This window comes from Chaetura pelagica, unplaced genomic scaffold (assembly GCF_000747805.2).
Source record: "Chaetura pelagica isolate M959 unplaced genomic scaffold, ChaPel_1.0 scaffold634, whole genome shotgun sequence".
Taxonomy (NCBI): Eukaryota; Metazoa; Chordata; class Aves; order Apodiformes; family Apodidae; genus Chaetura; species Chaetura pelagica.
Window position 1 is genome coordinate 536863 of NW_009953085.1, and position 11053 is coordinate 547915.

The following is an 11053-nucleotide window of genomic DNA, read 5'->3' on the forward strand; positions in this document are numbered from 1 at the left end:
GAAAGAGAGAGGAAGAGGAAAAACAATTGTAGAGATGACAGGAATGAGACATTAAAGGAAAAGAGGGCATTTAAAAGAGCTATGAGATCAAACAGACCAGGGGAGGCAAATCCAAATCTGGTATTAAGAGGTCTGCAGCTTTTGTCTTCCTGTTGATCCAGCTTCTTAGATGAAAAATTGGAATATTTCCACAGCTGGATATAAAAAGCATATTACTCACTGAGAAGTGTAGGAGCCCTTCAGAGGTGCAATAAGGCAGATTCTTTTATTCTGTATGGAATTGCAGGCAGAGTGGTGATCTTTTGCTGCCATCCAGCTGCTTGCTTCCTGGTGAAAATAAGTTTGTGTATTACAGTAAATGATGCCATGTTTTTTTCCCGGTTTGGATAATGTTATGTGGTGTTTTGCATTTTTTTTCCTGATTTATTTTAGTATTTTGAGGAGCTGGTCACATGACTGAGGGGTTTTTTTGTTTGCTTGTTTCCTTTTTCTGTTTTTCTTTAACCACAAGGAGGCGTGGTGTGCTATCACTGGGGGAACTGCAGAACAGTGGTACATAAAGGCTTTAAGGCTGCTGAAGAAAATCCTAATGAAGCTACTGTCTTAGCAGTGTGCTCCTGGCAGTTTTTCTTTTAAAGAAGAAAAAGAGATGAAAGTCACTGTGTTTCAAGCAGGGCAGCCACAGAATTTTTTTCTTCAACCCTGTATGGTTGAAGTCTTTAATGTGTGATAGTAATCTTAGTTTAGCAACAGCACAAATTGCAGGAAGTGTAAATGAAGCAGTGGTACTTTGCTGCATGTATGTGATAGTTTTCCAAGCCATGCTTTGCTTCTAGCCTATTTGCTGTAGGATCTGATGTGAACTGTTTTGTTATGCTGCTGAGAAAAAGGCTCAGGATTCATAGGTTCTCAGTTATTATAAGTAGTAACTAGGATTAAAAAAGCAGTGTCTCTTAAAAAATGTTGTGTTATCTTTTAGTGGTCATCATGCAAAACTCCGGAGTTGCCCAATAATAGTCAATATTATATGACCAGCATGTAGCATTGAGAGCTTTCCAGAGTTTCTTTTCCTACAAGAGTCCTTGAAAATGTTACCTTTCTATCAGTCTGTCTTCTCTGAGAACCAATTGTGCTGGAAGAAGTGAGCTTCTGTAAAAGGAATAGGATAGTAACAGCATTAAATATGTAAGGTTGTTATAGCATTTATGAAATGTCCTGCATTGGGAACAGGGCATCAATCCAAGTGTTTTGCTTAGCAGTCTTGTAGTTCATGGGAAACACAGAGGATTGGTGGTAATACTTTGAATTTGTTGTGCTCTCTTCCAGGCTGAGATAGCCCAGCTTCAGGAGCAGTTAGCTCTCAAAGATGCAGAAATAGAACGTTTGCAAAGTCAGCTATCTAGGACTTCATCACATAGTGAAGTGGCAGAAAGAGGTAAGAGGAGAGGAATTAAAATTAGAAGTCCAAAACTCTGACTTCACTTCTGTAGCATTTCAAAGCAACACAAAGAGATACAAGAATGTACTTACAGAGTTTATTTTGGGAGGAAAAATGGAACAAATTCAATCTGTCTTCTGGTAGAGTAGAGGCCTTTAATGTACGAAATTCTGTGCCAATCTAAAGGCAGCACAAATTGCACTAAGTATCCCCAGGGTACAGAAACTTTTTCTAATGAAATTTTATGTATAATTGGAAAGGTTCATTGTTCAGTGGGAATGTGTGTTTTGTGTGTACCTTCAAAGGTTCTTTGAAAAAATCTTCACAGTTTCCACTTCTTAAGAAAAAAAAATTGTCATAGTAGTAGTTAAATGCTTGGACGTTTAAGCATTATGCTTTAAAACACAGTCACTGATTAGCATCTTTGCTTTATTCTGGACTATATCTTGTTTAGGCTCCCTCTCCTCCGAAAGGTTGGACCAGATGGTCCTTCGAGGTCCCTTCCAACCTGGACTGTTCTGTGATATTGCAAGTTTCTGTTGTAAACCTGCATTGCTGGTAGAGGTCATTGGCAAATAAACCAGGTTGTTCAGCCTTTGGTCTCAACCAGTCATGTCACAGTTTTCTGAAACATTGACTCCCTGGAGTTTCTGTCAATTGCTGGGCTGTGAACAATATTATATTAGTGATCTTTCTCTGCTGTAATCCTGACACCCACACAGGAATATTGTATACAGCTGACTGCAGTTCATCAGCTTAGCTGCACTAACTTCTTTTGTGGGTGTTAACTAGTGCTTCTGTGGAGTGCCCTTGTTGAGATGTGACTTTTCAGGTGTTGCGCTACCTCTTTCTCAGGCCTCACCAAGAATCTCTTTACAGGAATTAATGCAGAGATGTCTTTTCTAGAAGATACTTTTAACTGTTGTTTATTCCAAATAAGTGACTTAACACATACTTGGTGCTGATTTCACTCAGCTGCAGTTTGTGCATGTAGAGTACTGCATGTCTAACTAGAAAACTAGTTTGTCTAACAGCAGTGTTTGTAGAGGATCTCTTCTACTAGTAGAATTTTATCTGTACTGTGAGATTCCCAAATAAATTATGATATTTCAAGGGAAAAATAGTGGTATGACAATAAATTGACAGCTCAGAAACTTTCAGTTTCTAGTAGTATGTCTGTTTCTGTTCATGCTGAAAATGGATGAAATTTCCCTTGATGCCAGTGAGAAGAGGCAAACCCTGTACAGATTCTTTAGGCTACATATAAGGAAACCACTTAGGCTATATTATAATGGAAACAGTATGCAGCAGTAATAATTGTTCTGCAAAAATACTGATTTATCATTGTTTGAGAAGACAATCTAAAAATAAGTTGGAAGTTAATGTAAATGTACTTGTAGCATGCTAGAATGCATATTTAAATTGCAAAATGTTTCTAATATGTGCTTTTTCTACATACTTTATTTGATTCTCACCATTTACCATCGTAGAGGAAGTTTATAGGAGAAGGCTAAAAGAAAAACGTAAGCCTTGCAATTCACTTTTGGCTTTACCTCACTGTTCCTTTCACACAAATTAAAACTCCAGTGCGTTCTGCAGGCATAATTCAATGTTTGTTTAGATTGGGCTGTCTCGCTGTCATAAGCACGAGACGTTGCTTCCATTGCTTGCAGCAACCAGACAGCTACTTGCCCTGTTCAGTAAGATTTCATTTCAGAAAAAAACAATAAATCAGAGGCTCACAAATCAGACAGTTAGACTTCAAAGGGACATTGTCAAGGTTAGCAGAGCCAAAACTTAACCTTTGCTTCCTTTATTTAATCATATGTAAATCCCATATCATACCTGGAAAGATGGCTTTAATTGAAAGCCTCCCTCCTTGGAGGAAAAGGATTTAGGCTTTTTTTAAACTTTTTAATCAATGCACTAAATTAAAAAACAGTCTGAATAAAAATGTTTCCATTCTTGATGTTGTTATAAATATTGTAAGTGAAGTCTGGATTAATGTGCTTAAAAATACCTTGACATCAGTTCTTTCTGAAGTCTAATATTTATGAAGTGACATGAACTAGGACTGTGATTTTTTTTTTTTTAATGGCTTTTTAAAAATCTTCCAGTTGCTTGCCTACTGCCTGCTGGCTTTAGTTCTTGATTAGGCTGTGTCTGTGCATGTCTTGTGTTACTGAGTGTTCTCTTTTGCAAGATAAACGTTTACAAAGTTGATTTCCGTGTTTTAAAATGTAATCATTACAAGATGTGCATTTTTCAGAAATCAGTACAATAACAGCTGATTACAGTTTTTGCCAATAGTCTAGACATGACATTGTATGTTCAATGTTTGATTGTATTTCAGCAGTGTTGTGTCTTGTTTTGTTTTTCCTTATCTCTCCCTTCATGTCTGCCACTTCTGGTTTTCATAGTTTTTTGTGAAACAAGAGGATCTGTTTTAATGTCAAAGCATGAATTCCTTGAGTGGCAGTTAGAGCAGATGATCAACTATTTCAGGGTCTGTCTCCACCGTCTAGATTTTCTTTAGCATAGGCTGGTACTGAAGAACTTTCTAGGAATAGTGCATAGAGAAGGAATGAAAGATTTGGTTCAGCTAAGTTAGGATGACTTGATTAACAACCTCATACATTTTCAGAGAGTGTATTTTAATTGGTTTTGACCATAACATTCCTGAATAACCTCTGTCTTGTAACGCTAAGTAGTGTGTGAGGCAATTCTGTATTAGATTTTTATGTAAATTTTAACTCAGTTATTTATACTAAAATGTTTTAAGAAAAAAAAAAATAATACAGGATTTCTGCATATCAAACTATTTTTTGTTATTTTTCATTTCCAAGTTTCAGGAATGTCCTTGAACTACTTCTCATAAGTGGGTGAACATGTTTCCCAGATGGAATATAATTAATTTTCAATCATACTTAATGTATGACTTCAGTGTATAACTCAAAACACACTCTCATCATTTGCAAAATAAGCATAAATGTTTCTTTTTTTTTAATTACTTGACTTTTAGTGTATAAAGTAATATTATGTAGCCATTTATAAGCAAAACCAGCATGTTTGTGTTGTGCAATGTTGTGGAGCCTTTTTGCCATGCCACTGATGTGGTTTTGGTTACTCATAAGAACACAGGGAGAGTATCACGAAACCTACATTGTTTACACTAAATATAGCAGTTTGTTTTCCTTACAACATTTTAAAAACATTTCTAGAACAAGAAGTTCAACGATTGAAGATAGGAATGGAATCGTTATTGGCTGCAAATGAGGAAAAGGTGAGAAAATAGTCCTTGTTCTAAGTTATAATACTGAAATTATGGGTTTGAAGCTCTGTAATGATCTGAATAACCTGTTTTCTGTAAGTGTGGTATTGCCCTGATTTTTGGATTATCCCATGAGATTGTGACAGAAAGTTGATTTTTAAATACAAAGTGTGGCTGACCTTGCTAACCTGGCTGCAGAATTTGAGAGGCTCATTAGATTCCAGAGAGGAGAAGAAAGCCAAGGCTGTAATGAGCAGAATCCCCTGGTTTCTGCTACTGAAAATATCACAAGGTTTGGTCATCTGTGGCAGCTCCTCATCTTCCAACCCAATCTGAGGTGCATTGATGTCTCCAGTTTAGATTGTGATATTAAAAGAAAGTCAAAGTAGCTTTTCAATCAGACTCAAATTTTGGGAGAAAGGGACCAGGTTTAAAGAGATATGGGTAAAAAGAGTACAAAAGGAGAGGAGTGAAATTAAACCCATTTAAATGGTATGTAATCATTTTTGTCTCTTTGCCTATATTCTGTTTGCATGTCATTTGGACAATTCAAGTGTAGGGTTTAGGGCTCAGTCTTGGACGATGTTGAATCTGTCATTTAGGACAGAAAGTGCTCAACTAAGTTGCTAGCAATTGGTGCACTTTTTTTTTTTTTTTTTTTTTTTTCCCTGTATCAGGAGGAAAGCTGCTGTCTCAGCATTTGAGAAAAAATGATGCATCTCATAAAAGCAAACCAAGTTCTATTTTGTTCATGTCTATAAACAGCCTGGATTTGAAGTCAGAGGAATTGTGAGAGCAAAAGCAGCATCAGGTCCACAGCACATATGTGTGTTAAACTAATGGGTGTGTTAGTCTCAGTTCATTGCTATGAAGAAGAACATACTGTTCCCATCCATAGTTGGGATAACCGGGCATGTATTTTAGGCCTTTCTTGTCTTGTTTGTGCTTGCTGAGGTGTGAAGGGAGGATCAGCATCATCTAACATTCTGTACTGTGGTAGAGGTCTGGCTTCTGTGCAGCTTCAGCTGGTACCTGCTCTGAGTGTCATGCAGCACATATGTACTGGGAAGTTTTTAATTGGAGTATCCCTGACACTGACTGAGCTGTGGAAGTGCAGCAGCTCAGAACCAGCTCATCACTTAAATACTTGCCAACTTCCCTGGAAAGTGTTTTGTTTTTCCCAAGGCCCACTTCTTTGCTCTGTAGCTTTCCTGACACTACCTGTGAAAAATAGTTCTTTATTGCTTGCTTGGGTTTGTCTTCAGTGCTCTGTGGTCAACAGCTCTGGGCAAGCAATCTTTAGAACTGGGGTCAGAGAAGCAGGACAAAGTATAAGGAGTGCAAATGGTAAGACTGCACACTTAGTGACCAGCAGCAAGAATTTCTTCTCATCAGGGACACTACCACATATAGCAATGAGAGGAATGACAGATCCAATCAATTAAATAATTATTATTGCCCATCCCTAAATTGCATCTATGCAAGAGACAAGTGCACCCCCTGAACACATGAAGTGAGGTGCTTTCTAGACATCACAGGAAAGTATGAGGTACTGGAGAGACAGCGGAGTGGGATCATGTGTCAGACATTGTTGGAACCTCATTTATTTAGTTCTGTACAGGTTTACCCAAGTTCAAAAAGGTGTGTTCAAAATGGGAGTAAACGTAGATGTGGGAATGCAGACCACAGCCTGCAAGAGAGGATTAAAGAACATGACTAGGTTGTAAAACTGTACAATACATAACCATGATTTACTGTATGATTACAGGTAGGATGCTAGCAAAGAACAAACACTGCCCACTTCAGGCAGTTGAGGTTCAACTCCACAATAGTCCCCTTGACTCTTAGAAATTTAAGCAGATTTTCAAGCTAAGTTTCTGTAAATAACTGGTTTACTAGTAACATCAAACTCCTGGTTTCTTTATATCTGTAATTTCACACTATCCAGCCCATACTATGTATGATAGCAAATAAAAGCCAGGAAATGTTCTTTACAAGGCATGTGAAGTAGGACGTGATCTTGCTTTCTGGAAAAAGACAAGGCCAAACTCACAGAAATGAATGTGTAATACAGTGTTTCTCCAGGTAAAAAATGTAGAATTTTAAATATTATTTAATGTTTTCCACAGGACCGTCGAATAGAGGAGTTAACGCTGTTGTTAAGCCAGTACAGGAGGGTCAAAGAGATAATGATTGCAGCCCATGGTAAAATGTCTTGTGAATAATCCCCTGGTACAAGGTCTTCTAAAAACTGCATGCACTACAACTGCTATTTGTTGTCCTTCAAAACGTATGTGTGTAGTAATTTATGTTTCATTGTGCATGTTTTTGTACCATGTTGAAGTGCTATGAGGGTAGGTATAAACTCTTTCAGATATGGAGTCAGTCAGTAGCAAATCCCTCCTTGGAGCCCAATTGTGATTCTGTATGGTGTTTTAGATGGTGTTATTAAGGATACTGATTGATAAGGAAGGGAGACTGCTGAGATCACTGCTGAGGATATTTTTTCTTTTTTGCTAAAAAGAGTTGCAGTTAAGGTTGAAGTTCTGTTACCCTTCCCTTCCACTAAGAATAATCCTGACACCCAGCTAGGCAAGTTTTGGCTTGGAGGGAACAGCTGAAACCCATGGTTGCTTTGGTGCAGACAATATTATATATTTAACTTCAAAATCTGAGGGGGAAAAAAGGTTTTTGTTCCATTTATTAATTACGCTGCAGGAATTGGAGTGGGTTTTAGAACAATCTCATTTTAAGTTGCCACCCTAGTTTTCAGTACTAAATTGAGTGTGGGAAACTTGATCTTCTGAAAGGACAGTTTTGTTCAACGTACATCACATTAACAAACACAATATTTTCAGGTCTTGTACGGCAGAATGGAAACTTGTATTTTACACACAAGAACAGGGAACCAGAGCCAGGTAAATCTCTCTCTCATCTGAATGATGATTTAAAGAACAATTTAAAAAAAAAACTAACAACCTTCTCTTGCTTGCAAGTGTTCTGAAGAAAATCCAAAGGTATGATTGTAGCTTTTGAGACATAACTGACCTTAACTCCCAAGATCTGTATCTACACCACTGTTACCCTGAGAGTAGGTGCTCTCAACAGTAACCCTTGCAGCTCCACTCTCCTCAGCCATGTCAGGTTGTACGTGTGTGAGTGCACCATCCCTCTTTGGGACATGGTTTTTGGAGGATGCTTGTGTGCAAGGGCAAGGAGCAAACCAAGATGCTCTGGATAATTGAGCTGGTGCTGCAGGGAGTATGTTGGTGTTAATATATGCTAGTATAGATGTTCAGCATAATAAAGCAAAACCCCAAACCTGTGTGGGAACTGGAGTAAACACTGAGATTGCCCACACTGAGGTGCAAACTGTGATGGCTACAGTATTATCACAGCCCAAATGAGCTTGTTGCATTATGTGTGTTTGTGGGAGTCTTGTGTTTAAGTTGCTAAGAAATGTCTTACTGCTGAATTATTTATTTCTAGAAGTGTGTTTTAGAGGTTCCCCTTCAAGTGTAATCCCTGCTTAGAAACTTTTGGTGGAATCAATGGGTTGAAATATTCTCGTAACTGTTTCAAGTGATTTCTTGAGAGGAGCACAATGCATTGTAAGCATTTTTTCTGAAGGCAAGCTATGGAGCAAGTTGACAAAAGCTGACTGACTCCTCACTGTAGGTTGAACATACATTTGAAGAAAAAAGATGTGTTTTGGATTAAAGTAGGACAGCTGCTTGAAGCAGCCACTGAGAGATGAGTAAAATGCAAAGGTCCTGTCCTGAACTGGAGGCAGCTCATTCAGTTTCAGGGGTTTGTGCTCAGCGAGGGGCTGTGTACCAGGAACCTTAGCATAAGCTTCACTTTGTATCCTGATCAGTGTCAGGGTTGTTGGCAGCTGAACAGCATGATAACCCAGCTCATGTCTAATGAGTCTTCAAGTGGTCTCTCCTCTGATAGTGCCAAGGCTTTACCATAACATTTGGTGCTTTTTCATAACCACCTAGAGCTGCTGCACCTCTTATCACGTGAATTGGGAATTATTAATGTGCTTAAAAGTCAGTCTAAATTCCTTAATCACACAGCAGCCCTTCCACATCCTGGAGGCAACCCTGTGCATAGGAGATCTCCAGAAAAAATGTCATATCCAAAATACTGTGGAAGTTTGCTGAGCACTAAATATTTAGACTGACTTAGTATTGCAGCTTGGACAATTTAAGAATAAAAATCCTTTTAAATAATGAATTTGGACTATTTCAGTATTTGTTTAGATCTAGGATATCCAGAAAAATCTGGAGCATGTTTATCATGTGGATCCTTGAACTAAGCATGGGGGCTGCCTTATGATACAGATATCTATGAAGTGGATACACTGACAGTAAGAAGATGGTACCAGCTTGAACTTGCTGCAGAACATCAAGCTATGAGTTAGAGTGGTTCAGAAGCTGCCTCATAAGCAGCTCAACTACTCACAACACAGCATTATAACTAGAAGTTTAGTTCAGAGCCCAAAGGAGGGGTGGGGAGCAGAGAGGCTAGTAAACTATTTGCATCAGATGAAGACTGATGTATTAGACTGTCTGATGTGGTCCTAAATGTTATTTTTTTGCATATTTTTCTCCTTTTCTGCTTATAATCTTTAATGCTTGCAGGCTCTTCTGTCTCTGGTGGCAGTGAAGAGGAACTTGAAACAACTTTAAGGAAGTGGAATCTTTTGAATAATCCTCCAGGAGAATTATTTAAAACAGAGGTACTAAGTAAAGATGTTTTAGAAGCAAGTTCTGCTGTACATATGATTTGTTGTATTAGTTTCTCTGTAGTAGCTAAGGCAATGTAGATGAGAGTTTGGCCCTGGCTCAATTTTTGTGCCTCTTGGTATGGGCACTGTAGGTTTAGAAGCAGACACTAGATTTACAGTCTTGAAACTCTTATATTTTACATAGGCCCCTTCAGGAGAATTGTCACCGGCGATGCTCTCTCCAGTGCCACACAAAGCTATGGAAACCAGGCAAGACCTTTGGCTTTTGTTTTTCATGTGAATTGCCCTAAGTCTGTATTATTTAATCTGTTTGACTGCTGGTATCTTGTCTTGCCTGCTCTTGGCTTTGCAAGAACTTTTGAATTGTTGTGAAAGCAGTATTTGCTGTGGGAGTTAGCAATATGTAGTTGTATAAGGTTTGAAATACAGGAATAAATTCCCACTTTTTATTTATCAGAAGATAAATGTTCTGTGGTACTTGAACAAGTGTGTTTTATTCTGTTTTAAAGTGGAGGCATTCCAGTATCTTCAGCTAATTCAGCCTCTCCTCAAGAAGAATCTTTGGAAAGCACAAACAGGTAAGAATGAGTAACTTCAATTGAAATGTAAAACACACAGCCAGAATTCTTTTTTACAATTCTGCCCTTTTCCGTTTTTAAACTCTTCTTAAAAGCCCTTAATGTCACATGCTGTTCACAGAGAATTATTGCTGTGTATGTGGGCTTGCTAAGATCTTCTAAAGTAATGTATAGATACAAAGTTTAAAACTGCACATTGTGACTTCTTGCCTTTCACTGTTGATCAAAGGATGTCTTGTTGCTGTTTCTGACTTGATCTGTTGCAGTTCCCAATACTACGAGTTTGAGGCTAGAAATATAACAAAAGAATCTAATTCTGAATTCTATTCAGACATTATGCCATACATACAGCTGTCATATGGTATAGTTGTGGCACATGCAAACATACCGTGTTGTATTAACTGTTGCTTTTTTACCTGGCATTATTTTAAGGGTTCCACAGAAAAAAAAGTCAAATAGTTTAGAAGACCTGCAGAGTGAATCCCTGGAAAAGGTTGGTTTATTTATAATCACAGTTTCTTGTGTTTCATATCACAACTAACTAAAAGATATAAAGGTCAAGTATAAATATGCTTTATTTTCTTTTTCTCCACACACAGTAACCCCAACCACCATTAATTTTGTATGTGGCAACAAAAAGCCCTAATGATAAAACAGTTTAGGTTCTTTTTTTACCACCTTGCCAAGCTTGGCATAAACACAGTAGTTGACACACCTGTATGTACACATCTTCAAATTCAGCTCCCCAGCTGAAAATGAAGAAAAAAATTTAAGAGAAATACAATAAGTAATGTTAATGAGGAGTCATTTTGTATTATGCAGTATTATTTTGTTTATAAGTATATGGTTTTAAAAACATTTTGACTTCCAAATTGCTAAAAATGCTAAGGCAGCAAATTCTGAAAGTAACTAAATACTGGGACTGGGTATTTCCACACAGCATTTCTTGGGCTGTTTGCATGTAAAGATGAGTCTCTCCCTAACTGACTTACAATATAAATGGCATTCCT

General features: G+C 37.8%; 1 protein-coding gene across 1 annotated transcript in view; it reads left to right on the plus strand.

Moving 5' to 3' along the window:
• The window catches only part of PPFIBP2 (PTPRF interacting protein, binding protein 2 (liprin beta 2)), an 85209-nt gene that overhangs the window by 60491 nt on the left and 13665 nt on the right, over positions 1 to 11053 (plus strand). The window contains exons 9-15 of the mRNA XM_009996988.1: positions 1327 to 1435; positions 4660 to 4721; positions 6839 to 6914; positions 9359 to 9456; positions 9650 to 9714; positions 9975 to 10043; positions 10476 to 10536. Of these exons, the coding sequence (XP_009995290.1) occupies positions 1327 to 1435; positions 4660 to 4721; positions 6839 to 6914; positions 9359 to 9456; positions 9650 to 9714; positions 9975 to 10043; positions 10476 to 10536 (540 nt within the window). The remainder of the gene's footprint in view (positions 1 to 1326; positions 1436 to 4659; positions 4722 to 6838; positions 6915 to 9358; positions 9457 to 9649; positions 9715 to 9974; positions 10044 to 10475; positions 10537 to 11053) is intronic.